Source organism: Scyliorhinus canicula, chromosome 14 (genome assembly GCF_902713615.1).
Source record: "Scyliorhinus canicula chromosome 14, sScyCan1.1, whole genome shotgun sequence".
In the NCBI taxonomy this organism is placed as follows: domain Eukaryota; kingdom Metazoa; phylum Chordata; class Chondrichthyes; order Carcharhiniformes; family Scyliorhinidae; genus Scyliorhinus; species Scyliorhinus canicula.
The window spans coordinates 49233844-49261784 of NC_052159.1; the positions used below are offsets into that span (position 1 = coordinate 49233844).

At 44.2% G+C, this 27941-nt stretch overlaps 1 protein-coding gene across 3 annotated transcripts in view; it reads right to left on the reverse strand.

Annotated features, from left to right (window-relative positions):
- cdk8 (cyclin-dependent kinase 8) overlaps window positions 1-27941 on the reverse strand; it is a 174152-nt gene that overhangs the window by 108339 nt on the left and 37872 nt on the right. For 2 of the 3 annotated variants that reach the window (XM_038817911.1, XM_038817910.1), the window contains exon 2: window positions 16040-16115. The exons of the other annotated variant lie outside the window; for it this stretch is intronic. In XM_038817911.1, coding sequence (XP_038673839.1) covers window positions 16040-16115 — 76 coding nt within the window. The remainder of the gene's footprint in view (window positions 1-16039; window positions 16116-27941) is intronic. 3 annotated transcript variants of the gene reach the window in all.

Consider the following 27941-nt stretch of genomic DNA (forward strand, 5'->3'; position numbering starts at 1 on the left):
TGTCTCTGGCCTCAGGGGAGGTGCCAGAGGGCTGAAGAACAGCTAATGTGGTCCCACTATTCAAGAAAGGTTGAAGAGATAAGCCAGGGAACTACAGACCAGTGAGTCTTATGTCAGTGATAGGGAAACTATTGGAGAAAATTCTGGAGAGAATCCACCTCCACTTGGAGAAGCAAGGTTTGATCAGGAATAGTTTGCATGGCTTCGTCAGAGGGAGGTCATGCCTCCAAATTTGATTGAATTTTTTGAGCATGTGACCAGGTGTATAGATGAACGTAGTGCAGTTGATGTAGTTTATATGGATTTCAGCAAAGCCTTGACAAAGTCCCACATGGGAGACTTATAAAGAAGGCAAATGCACATGGAATACAGGGTAATGCGATAAGGTGGATTCAAAATTGGCTTAGCTGTAGGAGACAGAGGGCAATGACAGAAGGGATGGGTGAAACTATGGGAAGTATAATAATTAATGAGAAGCAAAGCAGCAGGTGAGCATCTGGGGAGGAAGGTTCAACTGCAGGGAAAATTATGAAAAGGTTAAAGGGAAGAAGAACTCAGGAGATGTTATTAATGGAGGTGTTAAAATTTAAAAAGAAGGTAAAAGAAAATAGCATTAGGGCACTTTACCAGAATGCTTGTAGCATTCGGAATAAGGTAAATGAGTTGACGGCACAAATCATCGTAAGAGTATGTTTTAGGGCCATTCCAGAGACATGGTTGCAGGGTGGTCACAACTGGGAGTTAAATATCCAGGGGTATCAAACTATTCAAAAGGACAAGCAGAAAAGTAAGGGAGGAGGTGTAGCTCTGATATTTTCAAGGATGATATTAGGGCGGTAGTGAAGATGAAATGAAAATGAAAATGATGATATAGGTATTATGGAGAAAAAGGATGATCCATTTGGGTGGAAATTAGAAATAAGGAGAAAATGTCGCTGATAGACATAGTCTATAGGTCACCAAATAATAACATCACGGTCGAGCAGGCAGTAAACAAAGAAATAACTGATGCATGTAAAAATGGTATGGCAGTTATCATGGAGGATTTTAATCTATATGTCGATTGGTCAAACCAGGTCGGTCAAGGCAGCCTCGAGGAGGAGTTCATAGAATATATCCACGACAGCTTCCTCGAACAGTGTGTAATGGAACCTACGAGGGAGCAAGCTATCCTAGATCTGGTCCTGTGTAATGAAACAGGAATAATTAATGATCTCGTGGTTAGGGATCCTCTCGGAAGGAGCGATCACAGTATGGCTGAATTTGAAGTACAGATGGAGGGTGAGAAGGTAAAATCCAATACCAGTGTCTTGTGCTTAAATAAGGGAAACTACAATGGGATGACGGAGGAGTTAGCAAAGGTAGACTGGGAGCATAAACTTTATAGTGGGACAATTGAGGAATAGTGGAGGACATTTAAAGCGATTTTTCCAGTACTCAGCAAAAGTGTATACCAGTGAAGTGGAAGGACTGTAGGAAAAGGGCTAATCAGCCAGGGAGATCTAAGGAAATGAAGGAGAGTATCAAATTGGGGAAAAATGCATACAAAATGGCAAAGATTAGTGGGAAACTAGAAGGGTGGGATATCTTTAAATGTCAACAGAAAGTCATGAAAAAAGCAATAAGAAAAGAAAGAGGGTACGTGAGTAAACTACCTCAGCATATAAAAACAGATAGCAAAAGTTTCTACAAATATATAAAACAAAAGGAGTGGCTAAGGTAAACATTAGTCCTTTAGAGGATGAGAAGGGGGATTTAATAATGGGAAATGAGGAAATGGCAGAGGCATTGAACAGGCATTTTGCGTTGATCATCACAATGGAAGACACAATTAGCATGCCAATAATTGATGGCAAGGAGGCAATGGCAGGTGAGAATCTAAAAACGATTATCACTAAGGAGGTAGTGTTGGGCAAGCTAATGGGGCTAAAAGTAGACAAGTCTCCTGGCCCAGGGTAATAAGAGAGATGGCAGAGGAAATAGCAAATGTGCTTGTGGTAATTTACCAAAATTCGCTGGACTCTGGGGTGGTCCTGGTAGTTTGGAAACAGCAAATGCGATGCCATTGTTTAAAAAAGGAGGTAGAAAAAAGGTGGGTAACTATAGGCCAGTTAGCTTAACTTCTGTAGTGGGGAAAATGCTTTAATCTATAATCAAGGAAGAAATAGCGAGACATCTGGATAGAAATTGTCCCATTGGGCAGACACAGCATGATTCATGTAAGGCAGGTCATGTTTAATTAATTTATTGAAATTTGAGGACATTATGAGTGCAGTGGACAACAGGGAACCGGTGGATGTGGTGTATCTAGATTTCCAGAAGGCATTCGACAAAGTGGCGCACAAAAGGCTATTCCATAAGATAAGGGTGCTTGGCGTTACGGGTAATATATTAGCATGGATAGAGGATTGGTTAACTAACCAAAAGCAAAGAGTAGGGATAAACCAAAAGCAAAGAGTGGCGATCTGTGGCAAGTAGTGTACCTCAGGGATCAGTTTTGGGACCGCAATGGTTTACAATTTACGTAGATAATTTGGAGTTGGGGACCAAGTGTAGTGTGTCAAAGTTCGTAGATGACACTGGGGGAGTAAAGTGTGCAGAGGACACAAAGTCTGCAGGCGGATATAGATAGTTTAAGTGAGTGGGCAAGGGAGTACAAATGCGAGGTCATGCATTTTGGTAAGAATAACAGCAAAGTGGACTAATATTTAAATAGTTAAAAAATAGCAGCATGCTGCGGTGTAGAGGGACCTGGGTGTCCTTGTGCATGAATTGCAAAAAGTTAGTTTGCAGATACAGCAGGTAATGAAGAGGGCAAATGGAATGTTGTCCTTCATTGCTAGAGGGATGGAGTTTAAAAACAGGGAGGTTATGTTGCAGCTGCATAGGGTGCTGGTGAGACCACACCTGGAGTATAGTGTATAGTTTTGGTTTCCTTACTTGAGAAAGGATGTACTGGCACTGGAGGGGTGCAGAGGACATTCACTGGGTTGATTTCGGAGTTGATAGGATTGGCTTATGAGAGATTGGGACTATACTCAATCGAATTTAGAAGAATATTCGGGGGATCTGATAGAAACATAAAATTATGAAAGGAATAGTTAAAGTAGAAGCAGGGATGTTGTTTCCACTGCAGGTGAAACTCGAACTAGGGGGCATAGCCTCAAAATAAGGGGGAGCAGATTTAGGACCGAGTTGAGGACGAACGTCTTCACCCAAAGTGTTGTAAATCTTGGAACTCCCTGCCCAGTGAACCAGTTGAGGCTACCTCGTTCGATGTTGTTAAGGCAAAGATAAATAGATTTTTGAACAGTAAAGGGATTAAGGGTTATGATGAATGTATCATTCCCCCCCCCCCCCCCCCCCCCCCTGTGCCCTTCACTCCCCAGCCAGGAAAAACAGTTCACTTTCATCTACCCTATCAATTCCTCTTTATATCACCTCCTTACTAATCAAACAAACAACAGCCTGGCATAGTTATATTCACAGAATCACACCCTTCAGATATTATCCCAGACACCACCATCATCGTACCTGGGTATGCCCAGTTCCACTGGCAGAACGTACCCAGCAGGATGGCAGCAGAACAGTGATAAACAGTCAGGAAGGAGCTGACCTGGGAGTGCCCAACACTGACTCTGGACTCCATTGAGGTTTCATAGCATCATGTCAAACCTAGGCAAGGAAATCCCCTGCTTATCACCATATACCATCACACCCCCCACCCAGCTAATAAATGAGTACTCCTCCATGTAAACACCACTTGGAGGAAGCATGGAGAGTGGCATTGGAGCAAAAGCTACTCTTGCTCAGGGATTTCAATGTCCGTCACCAAAAGTGGCTCAGTGACATGACTAGTGACTGAGCTGCCCTGGTCCAAAGGACATCGCTGCTGGACTGGCTCTGAGGCAGGAGGCGATGGAACCAAGAGGGAAGAACCTCCATATCCTCATCAATCTCCCTGCTGAAGTTGCTGTCCATAACAGTATTGGTAGGAGTGACCACAGCAATGTTTTGTGGAAACCAAGTCCCGTCTTCACATTGAGGACACCCTTGTTGTGTTATATGTCACAGCCACCATGCTAAATGGGAAAATTTTTGAACATATCTATCAACTCAAGACTGGGCTTCCATGAGGTGCTGTGGGCCATCAGCAGCAGCAGAATTGTATTCAACCACAGTCTGTAACCTCATGGCCTAGCATACACCCCACTCAACCATCACCACCAAGCCAGGGGATTAACCCTGGTTCAATGAAGACTGGAGGAGAGTACGCCAGGAGCAACATTAGGCAGACCGAAAAATGCCAAGAAAGGCACCAGACATACCTCAAAATAAGGCAGCAACCTGGTGAAGCTACAACACATGACTACTTGCATGCCAAACAGCATAAGCAGCAAGCGATGGACAGAACTAAGCAATCCCAACCCGACCAATTACTAAGTCCACTTTCTATCATCAATCAAGTGATGAAAGGGGTCATCAAAAGTGCTATCAAGCGGCACTTGCTCAGCAATAACCTGCTCACTGATGCTCAGTTTAGGTACCCCCAGGATCCCTCAGCTTGACCTCATTGTCGCCTTTGTTCAAACATGGAAATAAAAAGAGCTGAATGCCAGAGGTGAGATGAGTGTGACTGCCCTTGGCATCAAAGCAGAATTTGACTGAGAATGGCATCAAGGAAGCAGAGTAAAACTGGTGTCAATGGGAATCAGGGGTGGGGGGAATTCTCCACTATTTGAAGTCATAGCTAGGACAAAGAAAGATAGATGTGGTTGTTGGAAATCAATCATCTCAACTCCAGGATGTCACTGAGGAAGTTCCTCAGGGTAGTGCCTCAGGCCCAACCATCTTCAACCGCTTCAACAAGATGCCACACAACTCCAGGAAATGACCACCTCCAACAAGAGAGAAGCAAACCATTGCCCCTGGACATTCAATGGCATTGCCATCACTGGATCCCCAACGATCAATTTCCTGGGGGCTTGCCATTGACCAGAAACAAAACTGGACTTGTCATATAAATAATACAAGTGCAGGTCAGAGGCTAGGAATCCTGCAGCAACTAATTCACCTATTGACTCACCAGAGCCTGTCCAGCAGCTGCAAGGTATCAAGCCTGGAGTGCGATACAATATTTTCTACTTGTCTGAATGAGTACAGTTCCAACAATATTCAAGAATCTTGACACCATCCTGGACAAAGCAACCCACCAGCTTAGCACCCCATCCATGAACATTCACTCTCTTCATCACCGACGAACAATGGCTGCAGTGAGTACCATCTACAAGATACACTGCAAGAATTCAGCAAGGTTCTTCAAGACAATACCTTCCAATTCCACTATCATCTAGAAGAACATGGGCTTCAGATACATGGGAACTCCACCATCTGGAAGTTTCCCTCCAAGTCACACACAATCCTGACTTGGAACTACATCATTGTTGCTGGATGGAAATCCTGGAACTCCCTCCCTTACAGCACTGAGGGTGTACCTACACCACACGGACTGCACTGCTTCAAGAAGGCAGCTCACTCCCACCTTCTCAAGGGCAATTATGGATGTGGATGAGCAACATAGGTTGACTTGATAGTGATTCTTACATTCCATGAAAGAATGAAAAAAACTCCTTCCTGTAACGTAGCGTACGGAACTTCTCATAGAGCTGCAGGGACAGTCTAACCAGAAAGTTGAGCATGACTTCTATCTTCTTGAATTCTTGTCCTCTAAATAAAAAGGCCAGCATTCTATTAGCTTTTTTTATTAGTTCCTATAACTTTTCATGATATCTTATTGATCCATGGACAGATGTTATCAAGTCTCTTTGGATTCCACTGTTTCTCACCAGTCAAAAAGTACCCGTTCTATTCTTTTTCGGTCCAATGTAGAGTACCTTTGTCTAAAATGAAGTCCATTTATAATAAATAATAATCTTTATTGTCACAAGTAGGTTTATATTAACACTGCAATGAAGTTACTGTGAAAATCCCCATGTCGCCACATTCCGGCGCCTGTGCGGGTGCACCTTAATGCACGCAGTATACGGAACATGGTAATGAGCTTGTTGCACACATTGAAATTGGCCGGTACAATGTTGTGGACATCACAGAGACGTGGCTGCAAGAGGATCAGGGCTGGGATCTAAATATACAAGGATATGTGTCCTATCGAAAGGACAGGCAGATGGGCAAAGGGGGTGGTGCTGCAGTGCTAGTAAGGAATGAAGTTAAATCGATAGCAAGGAGCCATATAGGATCAGAAGACATAGAATCTCTGTGGGTAGAGTTGAGGAAGCGCAAAGGTAAAAAGACCCTGATGGGAGTTATGTACAGGCCCCCTAGCAGTAGTTAGGATGTGGGGCAAAAATAAATCAGGACATAGAGAAACCATGTAAAAAAAGGCAATATCTCAATAATCATGGGTGACTTCAATATGCACGTGGACTGGGAAGATCAGGTTGGTAGTGGATCACGAAAAAAGGAATTTGTGGAATGTTTAACAGATGGTTTTTTTGGAGCGGTTTGTGGTAGAGCCCACCAGCGAACAGACAATTCTGGATTTGGTGATGTATAATGAGGCAGACTTGATTAGGGATCTTGGGAGCAGTGATCACAATATGATAGAATTTACCCTGCAGTTTGAGAGGGAGAGGCTGGAATCAGATGTACCGGTATTACAATTAAAGGAGGGTAACTACAAAGACATGAGGGAGGAGCTGGCAGAGTTGATTGGAAAAGGAGTCTCGCAGGGAAGACAGGGGAACAGCAATGGCAGGAGTTTTGGGGGGTTATTTGCGAGGCACAGCAGAAATTCATCCCAAGGAGGAGGAAACATAGAACAGTACAGCACAGAACAGGCCCTTCGGCCCTCAATGTTGTGCCGCGCATTGTCCAAAACCAAGATCACGCTATCCCACTCCCTGTCATTCTTGTGTGCTCCATGTGCCTATCCAATAACCGCTTGAAAGTGTCCGACTCCTCTATCACAGCAGGCAGTCCATTCCTCACCCTAACCACTCTCTGAGTAAAGAACCTACCTCGGATATCCCTCCTATATCTTCCACCCTGAATCTTATAGTTATGCCCCCTTGTAACAGCTACATCCACCCAAGGAAATAGTCTCTGAACGCCCACTCTATCTATCCCTCATCATCTTATAAACCTCTATTAAGTCGCTTCTCATCCTCCTCCGCTTCAAAGAGAAAAGCCCTAGCTCCCTCAACCTTTCCTCATAAGACGTATCCTGCAAACCAGGCAGCATCCTGGTAAATCTCCTTTGCACCCTTTCCAATGCTTCCACATCCTTCCTATAATGAGGTGACCAGAACTGCACACAATACTCCAAATGTGGTCTCACCAGGGTCATGTATAGTTGCAGCATAATCCCGCAGCTCTAAAACTCAAGCCCCCTGTTAATAAACGCTAACACACTATAAGCCTTCTTCACGGCTCTATCCACTTGAGTGGCAACCTTCAGAGATCTGTGGACATGACGCCCAAGATCTCTCTGTTCCTCCACATTCCTCAGAACCCTGCCATTGACCCTGTAATCCGCATTCAAATTTGTCCTACCAAAATGAATCACCTCGCACTTATCAAGGTTAAACTCCATCTGCCATTTTTCGGCCCAGCTCTGCATCCTATCAATGTCCCTTTGCAGCCTACAACAGCCCTCCACCTCATCCACTACTCCACCAATCTTGGTGTCATCAGCAAATTTACTGACTCGCCCTTCAGCCCCTTCCTCCAAGTCATTGATAAAAATCACAAATAGCAGAGGACCCAGCACTGATCCCTGTGGTACACCGCTGGTAACTGGTCTCTCCAGTCTGAAAATTTTCCATCCACCACCACCCTCTGTCTTCTGTGTGATAGCCAGTTACTTATCCAATTGGCCAAATTTCCCTCTGTCCCACACCTCCTTACTTTCTTCATGAGCCGACCATGGGGAACCTTATCAAACGCCTTACTAAAATCCATGCATACGACATCAACTGCTCTACCTTCATCTACACTCTTAGTTGCCTCCTCAAAGAATTCAATCAAATTTGTGAGGCAAGACTTACCCTTCTCAAATCAGTGTTGACTATATCGGATTAAGCTGCATCTTTCCAAATGGTCATAAATCCTATCCTTCAGGACCTTTTACATTAACTTACCGACCACCGAATTAAGACTAACTGGCCTATAATTACCAGGGTCATTACTATTCCCTTTCTTGAACAGAGGAACAACATTCGCCACTCTCCAGTCCTCTGGCACTATCCCCGTGGACGGTGATGACCCAAAGATCAAAGCCAAAGGCTCTGCAATCTCATTCCTTGCCTTCCAAAGAATCCTTGGATATATCCCATCTGGCCTAGGGGACTTGTCGACCCTCAGGTTTTTCAAAATTGCGAATACATCCTTCCACAGAACATCTACCTCCTCCAGCCTCCCCATCTGTATCACACTCTCATCCTCAAAAACATGGCCCCTCTCCTTGGTGAACACTGAAGAAAAGTATTCATTCAACGCCTCTCCTATTTCTTGTGACTCCATGCACAAGTTCCCACTACTGTCCTTGACCGGCCCTACCCTCACCCTGGTCATTCTTTTATTTCTCACATAAGAGTAAAAAGCCTTTGGGTTTTCCTTGATCTGACCCGTCAAGGACTTCTCATGCCCCCTCCCAGCTCTCCTGAGCCCTTTTTTAGCTCATTCCTTGCTACCTTGTAACCTTCAAGCAACTCAACTGAACCTTGTTTTCTCATCCTTACATACTCTTCCTTCTTCCTCTTGACAAGACATTCAACCTCTTTTGTGAACCATGGTTCCCTCACACGGCCATTTCCTCCCTGCCTGACAGGGACATACCTATCAAGGACATGCAGTATTTGTTGCTTGAACAAGCTCCACTTTTCATTTGAGCCTTTCCCTGACAGTTTCTGTTCCCATCTTATGCTCCCTAATTCTTGCCTAATCGCATCATAATTACCCCCTCCCCCAATTATAAACCTTGCCCTGCCGTATGGCCCTATCCCTCTCCATTGCAATAGTGAAAGACATCGAATTGTGGTCACTATCTCCAAAGTGCTCGCCCACAAACAAATCTAACACTTGGCCCGGTTCATTACCCAGTACCAAATCCAATGTGGCCCCCCCTCTTGTCGGCCTATCCACATATTGTACAAAAACTGCCCCATGCGAACTGTTCGACCTATAGAGGTTCCAATCAATATTTGGAAAGTTAAAGTCACCCATGACAACTACCCTGAGACCTCCACACCTATCCATAATCTGTTTTGCAATTTCTTCCTCCACATCTCTATTACTATTTGGGGGCCTGTAGAAAACTTCTAACAATGTGACTACTCCTTTCCTATTTCTAACTTTGACCCATATTATCTCAGTAGGCCGATCCCCTTAGAACTGCCTTTCTGCAGCCGTTAAACTATCCTTGATTAACAATGCTACTCCTCCACCTCTTTTACCACCTTCCCAACTCTTACTGAAACATCTATACCCCAGAACTTCCAACAACCATTCCTGTCCCTGTTCTAACCATGTCTCCGTAATGGCCACAACATCGTAGTCCCAACTTTGACCAATCCACGCTCCAAGTTCACCTACCTTATTCCGGATGCTCCTTGCATTGAAGTAGACACACTTCAACCCACCTTTCTGTCTGCCGCTACACTCCTGCGACCTTGATACCCTCCTCAATACCTCACTACTCTCAACACTGGCTTCTGGACTACAGCTACATGTTAAGGGCAGGACAAGGCATCCATGGTTGACGATGGAAGTCAAGGACAGCATAAAAGCAAAAGAAAAAGCATGTAAAGTGACAAGGATTAGTGGGAAGCCAGAGGATTGGGAAGCATATAAAAGCGAGCAGAGGACAACTAAAAAGCAATAAGGGGCGAGAAGATGAAATATGAGTGCAAGTTAGCTAGTAATATAAAAGAAGATAGGAAGAGTTTCTTTCAATATATAAAAGGTAAGAGAGGCAAAAATAGTCATTGGGCCAGTGAAAAATGTGGCTGTAAAAGTAATAATAGGAAACACAGACGAACTGAATAGTTACTTTGCATCAGTCTTCACGTTGGAAGACACCAGTGGGATGCCAGAGCTCCAGGAGAATCAGGGGGCAGAGGTGAGTGCAGTGGTCATCACTAAGGAGAACGTTCTGGGGAAACTGAAAGCTCTGAAGGTGGATAAGTCACTGGACCGGATGGACTACAGCCAAGGTCCTAAAAGAGATAGCTGAGGAAACTGTGGAGGCATTGGTGTGATCTTTCAGGAATCACTGGAGGCAGGAAGGGTGCCAGAGGACTGGAAAGTGGCTAATGTAACACCACTGTTTAAGAAGGGAGGGAGGCAGAAGACGGGAAATTATAGGCCGGTAAGCCTGACTTCGGTCATTGGTGAGATTTTAGAGTCTGTTATTAAAGATGAGATCGCGAAGTACTTGGAAGTGCATGGTAAAATAGGACTGAGTCAGCACTGCTTTGTAAAAGGAAGGTCGTGTCTGACAAATCTGTTAGAGTTCTTTGAGGAGGAAACAAGGAAGTTAGACAAAGGAGAACCAGTGGACACGATTTATTTATATTTCCAGAAGGCCTTTGACAAGGTGCCGCACAGGAGACTTAAATAAATTAAGAGCCCATGGTGTGAAGGGTAAGATCCAGGCATGGATAGAGGATTGGCTGACTGGCAGAAGATAGAGAGTGGGGATAAAAGGGTCTTTTTTAGGAGGCAGCTGGTAACTTGTGGTGTGCCTCAGGGGTCTGTGCTGAGACCACAACTTTCCACAATATACATTAATGATCTGGAAGAAGGAACTGAAGACACTGTTGCTGAGTTTGCAGATGATACAGAAGGATTTGGACAAGCTAGAAGAGTGGGCAAAGAAGTGGTAGGTGGAATACAATGTGGAAAAGTGTGATGTTATGCACTTTGGAAGGAAGAATTTAGGCATAGACTATTTTCTAAATGGGGAAATGCTTAGGAAATCAGAAGCACAAAGGGACTTGGGAGACCTTGTTAACGTGCAGGTTCAGTCGGCAGTTAAGAAGGCAAATGCAATGTTAGCATTCATGTCAAGAGGGCTAGAATACAAGACCAGGGATGTACCTCTCAGGCTGTATAAGGCTCTGGTCATACCCAATTTGGAGTATTGTAAGCAGTTTTGTGCCCCATACCGAAGGAAGGATGTGCTGGTCTTGGAAAGGGTCCAGAGGCGGTTCACAAGAATGATCCCTCGAGTAAAGAACTTGTTGTATGAGGAACGGTTGAGGATACTGGGTCTGTACTCGTTGGAGTTTAGAAAGATATGGGGGGATCTTATTGAAACTTACAGGATACTGCGAGGCCTGGAGAGAGTGGACGTGGAGAGGATGTTTTCACTTGTAGGAAAAAGTAGATCCAGAGGACACCATCTCAGACTAAAGGGACGATCCTTTAAAACAGAGATGAGGAGGAATTTCTTCAGTCAGAGGGTAGTGAATCTGTGGAACTCTTTGCCGCAGAAAGTTGTGGAGGCCAAATCACTGAGTGTCTTTAAGACAGAGATAGATAGGTTCTTGATTAATAAAGGGATCAGGGGGAGAAGGCAGGAGAATGGGGATGAGAAAATATCAGCCATGACTGAATGGCGGAGCAGACTCGATGGGCCGAGTGGCCTAATTATGTTCGTATGTCCCCATCCTGCCGATCAGCCATACCCCTTTTTAAGCCAGCCCCCAGCCCGCATCACATGCCAGGCTAGGCCCGCCCCCAGATATCCACCAACATCTCTCCCTTCCAAACTGCGCCATACCATCCACAATACCACTCCCACACAGCCAAACAAAGAACCAACCCATTCCCCCTTCCCCCGCACCTTCCTCCGAACAACCTGCCATTTCAATCCCGGTACCTAGCCCGCCCAGTTAGCATGGTGGTCCCCGCCCAAGGCCTCAGACTACCCCCCCTCACAATCCACCCCCCCCCCCAGAACCAAAGAAATACAAAAGGCACACTCGCCATCTCCGCTCCCCAGACATGACCTGCCCCAATCCATTCATCCAATATACCCCACAATTTATACATAACTCCTCTCCAAAGTTCAATGTCTTCACACTTCTTCCAGTCCATGGTCTCACAAAGTCCATCACCTCCTCCGGCCAGTCAAAATATTCCTGTTTTTGATGCATCACCCGTGATGCGAGCAGGCTACAATGCCCGAACGTCATCCTCTTCTTGTAGAGGGCAACATTTATTCGATTATACCTGGCCCTCTGCTTGGTCACCGCCACACCCAGGTCTTGGTAAATAAGCAGCTCATTCCCCTCCCAGGTGCACTTCTTGGTCCGCCTCTCCCATCTAAAGATCTTCTCGTAATCCAGGAACTGATGCAGCTTCACCACCATTGCCCTCAGCAGCTCCCCCACCTGCGGCCTCCTCCTCAGCGCCTGGTGTGCCCGTTCCACCTCGAGGGGCAGGTCAAAGGCCCCCTCCATCCATCAGCTCCTCCAACATGCTCGCCACAAACTTGGCGGCCTCTGTGCCTTTGAAACCTCCAGGCATCCCAACCATCCTCAAATCCAGCCTCCTGGAGAGGGAGCATGGTGGCGCAGTGGGTTAGCACTGTGGCCTCATGGCGCCGAGGTCCCAGGTTCAATCCCGGCTTTGGGTCACTGTCCGTGTGGAGTTTGCTCATTCCACCTGTGTCTGCGTGGGTTTCGCCCCCACAACCCAAAAATGTGCAAGCTCGGTGGATTGGCCACGCTAAATTGCCCCTTACTTGGAAAAAATGAATTGGATACTCTAAATTTAAAAAATAAAATAAAAAAATCCAGCTTCCTGGTGCTGTTCTCAAGATCCTCCACTCCACCATCTCCCTCAGCCTTTTCTGGCTGCTCTTCACCATCCCCATCTCCGCCTCCAGCGAGGTCAGCCGATCCTCATGCTCCACCACCGACTCCTCCACTTTCTGAATCGCCAGAGGCCCCGGGCCTCCTGCCTCTGCTCCACCTGCTTGATCGCTGCCTTAAATGGCTCCATCACCTCTCAGGCCTCGTTCCTCTGCTGTTGGAATTTGCCATTTCGGAACTCCACCAGCTGCTCCGTCGACCACTAGGAGGGCAGTGCTGCCCCCTTGCCCTTCGCCATCTTCACCTGTATGTCGCACCACAAAAACTTTCCTGCTGCAACTGCTCTCTCTTCCTTGTGGCACACTTCGTCCGATGAGCCATATACCTGCCCCACCAGAGGAGTAATAATGATAATGATAATAATCTTTATTGTTACAAGTAGGCTTACATTAACACTGCAATGAAGTTACTGTGAAAAGCCCCAAGTCGCCACATTCTGGCGCCTGTTTGGGTACACAGATTGAGTATTCAGAATGTCCAAATTACCTAACAGCACATCTTTCGGGACTTGTGGGAGGAAACCGGAGCACCCGGAGAAACCCCACGCAGACACATGGAGAACGTGCAGATTCCGCACAGGCAGTGACCCAAGCCGGAAATCAAACCTGGGACCTTGGCGCTGTGAAGCAACAGTGCTAACCACTGTGCTACCATGCCGAGCACCCATACACCTTTTGCCCTCAAACACCACACAATTTGGGTGGGGAAGGACTGAAAAAATCCACCTCGAGTGGGAGCTATCAAATTTGCAACCACTCACTCCATGGCCGCCATCGGAAGTCAACTTATGAACTCCTTCTACTTGCCTCCTCCTTGCCAACCTTCCCCAGGTTGCCTCTTCACTCTCCTGATACATTCATTTGCTACCTCTCCTGCACGCCAATACTCGCATTCCCTCTCACGAATCTTCACCTCCCTGTGAACAATGACAGGAGAAGGGCAACTAGCGGGAAGCAGGAAGGTCTGGGGAACGTGACAAAAAGACAGCTTGTTTCTTTTTAAAAAGCTCAGCATAATCAGTAACTGCACTAAAACCAAAATTCACTATTAGAATGGGATTTAAAAGCAGGCTAACTGTACATGCAAAGCAAAGTATAAGATTTTGGAGAGGGGAGATAGAGATTGGAAAAAACAGTTCAAAGGATGAATTCCATAGTTGTAATTCTGCCAGAAATTGGAAATTTCACATCGCTGATAATCAAGTCAATCTTGTTTGCAGTTATTAAAATGTCTAGGTGAGATAACTTGGCATAATACACCACAGTTCCAAAGCAAAATCTGGGTATACATTTCAGATATCTATAAAGATGGTGACTTCCTGGGAAAATAATTTTTGAATATCTCATTCAATGTGGCTCGGTGGCAGTTAAATATTACAAAAATGTTGATAGTGTTAAATATCACTGAAATGATCATTAACAGAGAAAATAGATTCTTGATCTCATCTCCTGATCATGAATAAGTCTATCCTTGAGGAATTTGTGCTCCAAACACCCACATAATCACATCATACCCAAGTTACATAACTTTCAATAGTCCAGTGCCGTGCAATCCAGCCTATTCCATTCCCTGCTCTATTCTCACAGCCTAGCGTAAACTTGATGGGCTGAATGGCCTCCTTCTGTGCTGTTATGTTTGTACGATAAATGGAGAACTGCTCAGCATGAATGATTTGGAGAAATATTTTTTGAAATTACTTTTAGAAAATGACTATTAAGGTGAAGTTACTTGAGTAGGATACCTTAAATGTAGATCCAATTTCCCTTCAAAATAATTGAAAATCTCCACTTCCAACACCTTCGTAGCCATCCATGTTATACACAAAGTTTCTAGGAAGAAGGATTACTCTACCTGTTCTTTGGTGGTGTTGATTTAGGAAAGAGTGCTGGCTATTTTGTCACTAGTGCAATGAGCTATTTAATGTCCTCTTTAACCAACAAAACAGGTACACAAGGCCTCAATGTAAATTCTCACCAGAAGAACCTGCACCTCCAACAATGAAGAAATCCTTCACGAGTACATTTAGATGTCACCCTACATTCTGACCATTTCTGACTCTGAAGTGAGAGCGCTAACAAATAAATGATGTCAAACTAAAAATCAAATGCTAAAATTGGACAGTGCATGGCCTTAAACTAAGCACAAAAGAAAATGACTTATATGGGAGGGTTGGGGACAGAAAACAATGCACGATAAACTAGTTGCACAAATTCAGGAAATTCTTTGGAATAAATATGCAAAACGATAAACCTGTGGAAATCAATACATACGACAGGTAGAACAGATGTATGTTAAAAAAATCTGCTTGCAGGGGACAGGTCAAAATGTTGGAACCACAGCCAAATATTTTTACCTATTCAATGGACAATCAGAATGTCAACACATTTTCGACCTAATCTTCAGTCTTTCAATTTTTGTGTCATCAGCGGGTTATTAGAACAGATGCTCACTATATTACACGTCCCTGTTCACAAAAGACAATTAGCAGTTTAAAGTTGCTACTGCGGATCAATTAATAAGCGCCTGATATTATCAGGAAATTCTTATGGCCAGTATGTATTCTATGATGATATGCCACTCCAATGTCTGTGAGCCAAATACTTGTTTGCATTCAGGATGATTTCTGGCAGTGCATATGCTTGTACCTGACCCACCAATAATGTTTCAAATTGACTCACTTTGTTTTAAATTTCCAACAGTGGCATAGTGGTTAGCACTGTTGCTTCACAGTTCCAGGGTCCAAGGTTTGATTCCCGCTTGGGTCACTGTCTGTGCAGATTCTGCAAGTTTTCCCAGTGGGTTTCCGCCAAGTGCTCCGGTTTCATCCAACAGTCCAAAGATGAGCAGGTTAGGTGAACTGGCCATGCTAAGTTGCCCCTTAATGTCTAAAAAGGTTAGGTTGGGTTACTGGGTTGCCTGATGGGGTGGAGATGTGAGTTTGGGTGGGGTGCGCTTTCCAGGGGCCGGTTCAGACTCGATGGGCCAAATGGCCTCCTTCTGCACTGTAAATTCTATGATTCTATGACTATCCAATAGATACTTCATTAAATTTGTCAAGGGATGGTTTAACCTAGAGTAAAGTGAAGTTTTGCTTTGCGACAGCTTTACATTTGATTATAAAAACTATTGTGTTTACTTACTGCTATTTCTCTGCAAGCAGACATGGAAATTCCAGTACCCTCTATTTGTTTTAAAGCGTAGTCTTTGTCATCCTTCCTAAACAAAGTAAAAATAAAAACAAATTATTGCAGAACAGGTTTGCTGTTGGCAAGGGCTCAAACAAAAAATAGATATTTCGTTCCCTATTGTTGTTCCATAATATTAGAGATCTTCAATATACTTTACTCAGCATTATTTACAGCAATGCTTCAGATAAGTTACATATTAACAACAGCTCAAGTTTCCTTTTGAACCATATTTACAGGTGTTAAAAAGTTTCACACTTGATCATCAAACCGACATGAGCACATTGCAAATGGCAAACTGTTCAATTTAGAGAGTAAACACAATTTAACTGACCTAATTCATTAAGCTGCAGGGAATTAAAGTAAAACGAAACCGCAGACACAACACCTCATCACATTCCTTTTCTCCATTATCTGTGCATTCGCATGAGGAATGAACTCTATTCAACCCTAAACCGGAGATATGACAGACAGATCACCAGCCGTGTGGAGTTTGCACATTCTCCCCATTTCTGCGTGAGTTTTACCCCCACAACCCAAAGATGTGCAGGTTAGTTAGATTTGCCACGCTAAATTGCCCCTTAATTGGGAAAAAAAAATAATTGGGTACTCTAAATTTATTTAAAAAAAGAAAAGACAGACAGAATAATTCTAAATGATAACGGATACTGGGTCAATAAGCATCGGAAAAATCTAGAGGGTCCAGAATTTTCTCTGCTCCACAATACTAAGGTGAGTGCAGCAGAATGGAGCTTGCGTCTGCCCTCCGAGTTGCACCCTTGACCTTTATTTTCGATGGGCACTCATTCCATCTACGATGCAGCTGGATCACTCTGCTTGGGAAGGGAGAAAGTCTTAGCCCTCCAAACCCCAAAATCAATTGGGAAATTTCATGCAACCTACAGCTGATTTCTATGCTGCACCATTAATTGCTATCGGGCAGTCAGTTTTGAATTTTAATTCTACCCTGGTCTTCAGCAACACTGGATGCTCAGGTGCAAATCATGGGAAAGAGATCAAAGAGTACATTTCATTCATTTGTATGTTACACAATATACCCAACCTTTTTTAAAAAATTAATTTACGGGATGATGTGGGCATTGCTGGTTTGGCCAGCATTTATTGCCTATTCCTAGTTGTCCTTCAGAAGGTGGTGGTGAGTTGCCTTCTTGAACCTCTGCAGTACTTGAGGTGTAGGTACACCCACTGCTTTGTTAGGGAGGGAGTTCCCGGATGTTGCCCCAGCGACAGTGAAGATCCGGCAATATATATCCAAGTCAGGGCAGTGAGTGACTTGGAGGGGAACCTCCATGTGTGGGGTTCCCAGGTAGCGGCTGCTCTTGCCCTTTTAGATGGTAGTGGTCATGGGTTTGGAAGGTGCTGTCCAAGGAATCTTGGTGAGTTACTGCAGTGCATCTAGTAGATGGTACACACAGCTGCCACTATTCGTCAAGTTGGAGGGTTTGAATGTTTGTGGAAGGGGAGCAATCCAGCGGGCTGCTTTGTCCTGGATGGTGTCGAGCTTGAGTGTTGTTGGAGCTGCACTCATCCAGGCAAGTGGAGAATATTCGATTACACTCCTGAGTTGTGCCTTGTAGATGGTGGACAGGCTTTTGGGGGGGGGAGGGGTGGGGGTAGCTACTTGCCGTAGGATTCCTAGCTTTTGACCTGCTTGCCGGTACACTTATCCAATTAAAAACAAATATATTTCAGGGAATACAATCCTATAACATTATAGACATTAACCAGTTAGGTCTACTTCCTTACATCAGTCCAAAACAGACCTTGGTTCCAGAATTTCCCCCTGCTTTTGTACTAAACATGGCATAATATGGGCAGGCAAGGCAAGATCTGGTTACACAAACAAAATACCATGAAACCGTGATCTGCTTCCTATTGATACAGGCAAGCAAATGAGGCAGAACATTCTTGTAGTGTCATCACAGACTGTTGACAAATTCCATGCAGCATTTCTTTAATCGTGTTGTAGGAAATACATGCGAAAAGTATCAGGGGGATATTTTTCCTGTGGCATGTTTCCCAATGGCTCGGCATTGGCCGTCAGCAGGATTTTCTGGTTCCGCTGATGTCAATGGAATTTCCCATTGTATCCACCGCTCTCTAAGCCTCTCCCAATGGCCTCTCTGGGCTCCACCCAGCAATGACTTCATCTCCCCATGCTAAAAAATAAATTATCTCTGCAGGCTGCAAAAGCGCCCCAGTCAAACCACAATCCATTATCCTAGACTGAATAACATATTCCACCTGCTATTCCCTCGAAGCAAAACTTTTGAATGTTTCAATTTTTAAAATCATGACCACTGGAGCCACACAATACATTCAGGCTTTTAACACTTAATTTGTCGCAATACTTAGACACCAATTGTCCTAACATCTTCTAATTGTCACATTGCCAAACTGAAAAAAAAGATATTTTAATCTTTTAACAACCAGGATAAACAGTCATACTAATACCTTACCTGTTTTTAAGGAGTGCAGCAAAGCAGGCAGGCTGCTAGAACCTGAGTTATTGCTGCAAAGTTAAATACTGTAGTTCCTTTAGAAAACAATTATTAGAATCCCCAGAAATTATTCAAACATCTGATGATGAAATTAATACATAAACAAGTGCAACACTACAAATGTGCATGTGCACCCAATAAACACATTGCGCCTCGGAAATACAAGTTGCCTCCCACAAGTATGGTTCTCCTCATATTTTACAAAACGCAACCATCCCAGGCAATTCGGATGCACACCACCTCATTTAGAAATCTGAAAACTTAGGTTGCATTTTGGTTAACTAATTTGATACCATTCTGCTGTGATAGTAGCAAGACACAAAGCAAAAGCATGAACAATCTAATGCGGAAATTAACCATAATAATGCACAACTGGCAGGATGAGTGTGCTGGTGTATTCCTTGTCTGTCAGTAATAATGGAAGAGCTATGGCCAGCCAACAGTTGAACGGTATCGTTAATTTCTGTATACGATCGCTGTAATGACTAAATTTGGTGTTGCACCCATATGTTTGCCTCTCTATTTTAAAGTGTATCAAAATTTAAATATTCTAATAATTTATAAACAGCTTAGGGTTGCAAGTGCAACCCTAGATTGCAGGTGCAAATTTATGCTTTTTCATTTGCTTTCAGAATGTAACTTCTCAAGCTCAAAATACATATACAAGCTGTTCATAATTAGAATGTTTCCATTTTCAAACAGCAAACACAAGTGCCGAGAGACTTGTCAGATTTCAAAACTGAACTTTTGTGAATTAAACTCAAATTGGTACAGCAAAAGGCACTCTTTTTCTGTCTTCCCCTTTCTGCCTCACAAATGTCAGTAATATTTCTGTCCACAAAAGACATATGATAATCACAAAATTTCTCTTTGCTCCAAAATTCATCTAGTTTGTTTTACTTAAACTTGAAAAATGAATTAAAATAAGCTGTAAGACAGATAATGGGCAAGATTCTTTGGCTCTGCCCGCCACAAAATCACCATGGATGCGACGCAAACCATCTATTCGCCGGGCAGGCATGGCCGGAGAAACCCGCCCAAATCTCTCAATTTAATAAGTTAAATTAAGTTTACATAGCAAAGGTTATAAAGGCATGTGCTCAATCTTTCCTCTCTCTTTTCCAGAACACGCACATGCATGTACACAAGGCCTCCCCCTAGGAAATAAAGCAAATTTACATAAATTTTATTTGAAAAAAATTAATTTTTTAGTTTTGAGAATTTGAGAGATTTGTAAGTACCTGCGAGAAACTCAAACAAATTCCTGCACAGGAGCAGACTAATTCTGCTGGTGTGTCCAAAACAATTAGATTCAACCAAGCATTCAACCAAGAGTCATTATCAAGCTGAAGCTTTTGAAAGAAGGACAATCAGGAAATGCTTACGTAGAAGTTTCCAATATAGCGCAAGAAGAGTTTTACTATTTTTGGACCTACATTAAATATCTAAAAACCCATCACAGTCCAGGTGAGCACTATGGTCCGGATGCAAATGGCTTGCAAATACTGGATACTACGGGAACTGGGGGAACAGATCGAAGACGGGACATGGGCTGATGCCCTGGAGAGGGTAAATTCTTCCTCCTCGTGTGCGCGGCTTAGCCTCATCCAATTCAAGGTGCTGCATAGGGCCCACATGACTGGGACGAGGATGAATAGGTTCTTTGGGGGTGAAGATAGGTGTGCCAGGTGCTCGGGGAGTCCAGCGAACCATGCCCATATGTTCTGGGCATGCCCGGCATTGGAGGAGTTCTGGAAGGGGGTGGCGAGGACGGTGTCAAGGGTGGTGGGATCCAGGGTCAAGCCAGGATGGGGACTCGCGATCTTTGGGGTTGGGGTAGAGCCGGGAGTGCAGGAGGCGAAAGAGGCCGGTGTGCTGGCCTTTGCGTCCCTAGTAGCCCGGCGAAGGATTTTGCTACAGTGGAAGGACGCGAGGCCCCCAAGCGTGGAAACCTGGATCAATGACATGGCGGGCTTTATTAAGCTTGAGAAGGTTAAATTCGCCCTGAGAGGATCGGTGCAAGGGTTCTTTAAACGGTGGCAACCTTTCCTCGACTTTCTGGGGGGGGGGGCGTTGATTATGTTAGCTTATTTTATTTAAATTTGATTTATCTAATTTTAATTTATGGTTAAGTTCTCTTGTTTGGGGGGGGGGTGGGGGAATGTGATACATGTGATGTTATGGTATGGGGGGAATTGTGGGTGTTATGGGGCTGTTAGTTGCATATTACTGCTTTTTGCTATACTTTTTGTTATATTTTCTGCAAAAAATTCCAATAAAAAAATTAAAAAAAAAAAAAAAAATACTGGATACTACAGCTGTATAAAATTGGCAACGACATTTCAAATCCACTGACTGAACTGAACTTTGGTTTAAATCTGTTAGACCACATGACAGCTCTGGAGCTGCGGATGGACACACTTTGGACCATCCGCGATGCTGAGGAGGTCGTGGATAGCACGTTCAGTGAGTTGGTCACACTGCAGATTAGGATTGGTGAGCGAGACAGGGAATGGGTGACCAAACGGCAGAGAAAGGGCAGGAAGGCAGTGCAGGTGTCCCCTGCGGTCATCTCCCTCCAAAACAGGTATAACGTTTGGATACTGTTGGGGAGATGACTCACCAGGGGAAGGCAGTAGTAGCCAGGTTCATGGCACCGTGGCTGGCTCTGCTGCACAGAAGGGCAGGAAAAAGACTGGCACGGCTATAGTCATAGGGGATTCAATCGTAAGGGAAGTAGACAGGCGTTTCTGTGGTCGAAAACGAGACCCCCCGAATGGTATGTTGCCTCCCGGGTGCACGGGTCAGGGATGTCTCAGATCGGCTACAGCACATACTGAAGGGGGAGGATGAACAGCCAGTTGTCGTGGTGCATATAGGCACCAACGATATAGGTAAAAAATGGGATGAGGTCCTACAATCAGAATTTATGAAGTTAGGAGATAAGTTAAAAAGTAGGACCTCAAAAGTAAGTAATCTCAGGATTGCTACCAGTGCCACGAGACAGTCAGAGTAGAAATTCAAGAATAGTCAGAATGAATACGTGGCTTGAGAGATGGTGCAGGAGGGAGGGTTTCAGATTTTTGGAACATTGGAACCGGTTCTGGGGGCAGTGGGACCATTACACCTGGGCAGGACTAGAACCAATGTCCTAGGGGGTGCTTTTGCTAACACTGTTGGGGAGGTTTTAAACTAATGTGGCAGGGGGATGGGAATCAGATTAGGAAGTTAGAGGTCAGTAAAGAGACAGCAACTAAAGTCAGTAAGATACTAGATAATAAACTCATTGTGACTAAGGGGAAGAGTAGACAGGGAAGAGACGATGAACGCAACGGGACAGGTGGTCTGAGGTGCATTTGTTTTAATGTGAGAAGTGTGGCAGGTAAGGCAGATGAACGTAGGGCTTGGATTAGTACCTGGGAATATGATGTTATTGGTATTACTGAGACTTGGTTGAGGGAAGGGCAAGATTGGCAACTAAATATCCCAGGGTATAGATGCTTCAGGAGGGATAGAGGGGGAGGTAAAAGGGGTGAAGGAGTTGCATTACTGGTCAGAGATGATATCACACCTGTGATTAAGGAGGGCATTATGGAATATTCGAGCACTGAGGCAATATGGGTAGAGCTAAGAAATAGGAAGGTTGCAGTAACATTGTTGGGACTTTACTACAGGCCTCCCAAAAGCGAGTGTGAAGTAGAGGTACAAATATGTAGACAGATTATAGAAAAATGTAGGAGCAATAGGGTGGTCGTCATGGGAGATTTCAACTTCCCCAACATTGAATGGGACTCATGTAGTGTTGGGAGGCATAGATGGAGCAGAATTTGTAAAGAGCATCCAGGAGAGTTTTATAGAGCAGTCTGTAAATAGTCCAACTCGGGAAGGGGCCATACTGGACCTGGTATTGGAGAATGATCCCGGCCAGTGGGTTGAAGTTTCAGTCGGTGATTACTTTGGGAATAGCGATCACAATTCCGTAAATTTTAGAATACTCATGGAAAAGGACAAGAGTGGTCCTAAAGGAAGAGTGCTAAATTGGGGACAGGCCAAGTATAACAAAATTCGGCAGGAGCTAGGGAATGTGGATTGGGAGCAGCTGTTTAAAGGGTAAATCCACACTTGAAATGTGGGAGTCTTTTAAGAAAAGGTTGATTAGAGTGCAGGACAGACATGTTCCTGTGAAAATGAGGGCTACAAATGGCAAGATTAGGGAACCATGGATGACGGGTGGAATTGTGAGACTAGCTAAAATGAAAAAGGAAGCATACATAAAATCTAGGCGACTTCAAACTGATAAAGCTTTGGAGGAATATCGGGAAAGTAGGACAAATCTCAAACGTGCAATAAAGAGGGCTAAAAGGGGTCATGAAATATCTTTGGCTAACAGGGTTAAGGATAATCCCAAAGCCTTTTATTCGTATGTAAGGAACAAGAGGGTAACTGGAGAAAGGATTGGCCTACTCAAAGACAAAAGGGAATTTATGTGTGGAGTCAGAGGAAACGGGTGAGATTCTTAATGAGTACTTTGCATCGGTATTCACCAAGGAGAGGGATATGACGGATGTTGAGGTTAGGGATGAATGTTTAAATACTCTAGGTCAAGTCGGCATAAGGAAGGGGGAGGTTTTGGGTATTCTAAAAGGCATTAAGGTGGACAGGTCCCCAGGACCGGATGGGATCTATCCCAGGTTACTGATGGAAGTGAGGGATGAAATAGCTGGGGCCTTAACAGAAATCTTTGCAGCATCCTTGAGCACGGGTGAGGTCCCAGAGGACTGGAGAATTGCTAATGTTGTCCCTTTGTTTAAGAAGGGTAGCAGGGGGCAGCACGGTGGCCTAGTGGTTAGCACAACCGCCTCACGGCGCTGAGGTCCCAGGTTCGATCCCGGCTCTGGGTCACTGTCCGTGTGGAGTTTGCACATTCTCCCCATGTCTGCGTGGGTTTCGCCCCCACAACCCAAAAATGTGCAGGATAGGTGGATTGGCCACGCTAAATTGCCCCTTAATTGGAAAAAATAATTGGCTAATCTAAATTTAAAAAAAAAAAAAGAAGGGTAGCAGGGATAATCCAGGGAATTATAGACCTGTGAGCTTGACGTCAGTGGTATGCAAACTGTTGGAGAAGATACCGAGGGATAGGATCTATTCACATTTGGAAGAAAATAGACTTATCAGTGACAGGCACTATGGTTTTGTGCAGGGAAGGTCATGTATTACAAACCTAATAGAGTTCTTTGAGGAAGTGACAAAGTTAATTGATGAGGGAAGGGCTGTAGATGTCACATACATGGACTTCAATAGGCGTTTGATAAAGTTTCTCATGGCAGGTTGATGGAAAAAGTGAAGTTGCATGGGGCTCAGGGTGGACTAGCTAGATGGATAAAGAACTGGCTGGGCAACAGGAGACAGAGAGTAGTGGTGGAAGGGAGTGTCTCAAAATGGAGAAGGTGACTAGTGGTGTTCCACAGGGATCCGTGCTCGGACCACTGTTGTTTGTGATATACATAAATGATCTGGACAACGGCATAGGTGGTCTGATTAGCAAGTTTGCAGATGATACTAAGATTGGTGGAGTTGCAGGTAGCGAGGGGGACGGTCAGAGAATACAGCAAAATATAGATTGTTTGGAGAGTTGGGCAGAGAAATGGCAGGTGGAGTTCAATCCAGGCAAATGCGAGGTGATGCATTTTGGAAGATCCAATTCAAGAGCGGACTATATGGTCAATGGAAGAGTTCTGGGGAAAATTGATGTACAGAGAGACCTGGGAGTTCAGGTCCATTGTACCCTGAAGGTGGCAACGCAGGTCAATAGAGTGGTCAAGAAGGCATACAGCATGCTTGCCTTCATTGGACGGGGTATTGAGTACAAGAGTCGGCAGGGCATGTTACAGTTGTATAGGACTTTGGTTAGGCCACGTTTGGAATACTGCGTGCAATTCTGGTCGCCACATTACCAGAAGGATGTGGATGCTTTAGAGAGGGTGCAGAGGAGGTTCACTAGGATGTTGCCTGGTATGGAGGGTGCTAGCTATGAAGAAAGGTTGAGTAGATTAATATTGTTTTCATTGGAAAGACTGAGGTTGAGGGGGGGACCTGATTGAGGTCTACAAAATTATGAGAGGTATGGACAGGGTGGATAGCAACAAGCTTTTTCCAAGAGTGGGGGTGTCAATTACAAGGGGGTCACGATTTCAAGGTGAGAGAGGGAAATTTAAGGGAGATGTGCGTGGAAAGTTTTTTTTTAAAACGCAGAGGGTGGTGGGTGCCTGGAACGTTTTGCCAGCGGAGGTGGTAGAGACTGGCACAATAGCATAATTTAAGATGCATCTAGACAGATATATGAATGGGTGGGGAAGTGGATCCTTGGAAAATAGATGACAGGTTTAAATAAAGGATCTGGATCAGCACAGGCTGGGAGGGCCGAAGGGCCTGTTCCTGTGCTGTAATTTTCTTTGCTCCTTGTTCTTTAATATTAAGGAATAAGAATCTGTTTGAAGAGTACTGACATGGCAGAAATATATATTAATTGCTTAAATATATCAACCAAACTATAAGGTTCTTAGTTGGTTCAAGGGATTTTCTTTTTTGTCAAACATATCTTAACAATCAGAAAATAATAAACATTCATGGTGGATGAAATTTAAACTCCCATTAAAACTGCTAGCAAAGAGGGAATGGAATATTACTTTATGGTACCACCTACTTGAATCATGTATTGATTTCTTGCTACTAAATCAATTTATTAAGTCATTTGTGGCCACTTCTACAACAATTTATTGATTTGACCCATTTGATCTGTGATGTGCCCCTTAATTGGTTATTAATTTGTGCTTCCTACTTCACTTCAAATTTGTTACTGCCTTCCTTGTTATTTCTTTCTGCACTCACTGCTCCATTAATTATTCATTTATAGTACCTTGCACAGTTAAGTACAGAAATAGGAGGATGAAGCCGATGAACATGCAGCTAGAGGAAGCGCTTTAGGTTCCTGGGACATCCCGGTTCTGAGGAAGATGAGACCTATACAGGCCAAATGAATTACGCTTTAATAGAACCAAGACCGAGTTCCTTGTTGAGCATTGTGCTGTTGCTGAGGGTTTAACCCAACTTGGAAGTGGTGTGGGAACCAGGAGATAATATCAGAGAGGAATTCAAAGGTGCACAAAATGCTGGGGGAGCTAGATGGCAGTAGAATAGCAAATAGTAAGTTAATAGGTGGAGTCAGAGTAAGGGGAAAGGAATAAAAATTTTATTAGGTTTACTGTATATCTTATGTGAATGCAGAGTGTGGTAAAGAAAACTGGTGAGTTATAGGTGCAGGTTGCCATTTAGATATGATATGGTGGCTGCAACAGAGACCCGGCTCAATAAACAGCGGGGTTGGGTGTTAAATATTGCTGGATACAAGGTGTTCATGAAATATAGGAGGAGGAAAGAAAGACTACAGGAAAGGCTCACTGAATTCATAGAATTGATTAGTGAGAGCATTGCACTGCGAGAGAAAGAGGGTGTCCCTAAGGAGGCAAGGACAGATTCCATTTGGATCGGGCCAAGTAACAAAAAAGGCACAATTAGATTGCTCAGTGGAGTCTATAACCAGTGGGAAGACTGTAGAGAACACATTTGCAAGGAAATTACAGAAGGTTGCAAAACACGATAGAGTAGTTATAATGGGGGACTTCAATTATTCAAACGTAGACTGGGATAGTAGCAGTTTAAGGGCAGAGATCTTAAATTTCAGGAACTCTTTTAGAATGATAATAATCTTTACTGCCACAGGGTAAGCTTACATTGCAATAAAGTTACTGTGAAAAGCCCCAAGTCGCCACTTTCCAGCGCTTGTTCAGGTACACGGAGGGAGAATTCAGAATGTCCAAATTAGCTAACAGCACGTCTTTCGGGACTTGTGGGAGGAAACTGGAGCACCTGGAGGAAACCCATGCAGACACAGAAGAATGTGCAGACTCCACACAGACAGTGACTCAGCCAGGAATTGAACCTGGGACCCTGGCGCTGTGAAGCCACAGTGCTAACTACTGTACTGCTAGAGCAGTATATTTCCAGTGCAATGAGAAAAGAGGCACTGCTATATCTGGTTCTTGGAAGTGAGATGTGCCAGGTAGATCAAATATCAGTAGAACATTTAGCGGACAGTGATCACTGTATCATGAGGCTCAGGGTGGCTATGGAAAAGGGCAAAGAAAAATCCAGGTTGAGAATAATGAACTGGAGAAAAGGCAACTTCACTGGGGGTAAGAACGGACCTGGGTCAAATAAATTGAGTCAAAGGTTAGTGGGAAAATAGCAACTGAACAAAGGACTACCTTCAAAGAAGAGACAATTAGTGCACAGTCAAGGTATTTACAGCTCCTCGAAAAGGAAAGAAGGGCAAAGCAATCTAGAGCTCCCAGAATGACAAAAGAAATTGAAATTTTGAAGAATAAAAAGCATGCTTTTGACAGATGTCAGATAGAAAATACAATTGAAAGCCAGGTTAAATAGAACAGTTCAGAGGGAAGGTGGAAAAAATAACTAAGTGAAGCAAAGAGACTAGCAGCCAACATAAAAGGGAATCCCCAAGTCTTATATAGGCATATATTTAGGAAAAGAGTCGGAAAGGGAATCGGGCTAATTAGAGATCATAAAGGATTATGCATGGAGGTAAAGGGCATAGCTGAAGCATTAAAATTAGAACATAGAACATAGAACAGTACAGCACAGAACAGGCCCTTCGGCCCTCGATGTTGTGCTGAGCAATGATCACCCTACTCAAACCCACGTATCCACCCTATACCCATAACCCAACAACCCCCCCTTAACCTTACTCTTTAGGACACTACGGGCAATTTAGCATGGCCAATCCACCTAACCCGCACATCTTTGGACTGTGGGAGGAAACCAGAGCACCCGGAGGAAACCCACGCACACACGGGGAGGACGTGCAGACTCCACACAGACAGTGACCCAGCCGGGAATCGAACCTGGGACCCTGGAGCTGTGAAGCATTTATGCTAACCACCATGCTACCGTGCTGCCCCTAAAGAATACCATGCAAAATTAATACATTGCATCTGTTTTTTTCAAGGAAAATGATGCTACCCAGGCAATGCTGAAGGAGTAGGTTATTCAGATAGTAGAGGGTTGAAAATAGCGAAGGTGGTGGTATGGATAAGCAACCTATACTTAAAGTTGATAAGACACCAGGACCTAATGAGTTGCATCCAAAGATACTGAGCGCAGTGGAAATTGCAGAGGCACTTCCCACAATTTTTCAGTCTCCTTAAACTCAGGGATGGTGTCAGAGGAGTGGTGAATTGTAAACATTACACCCT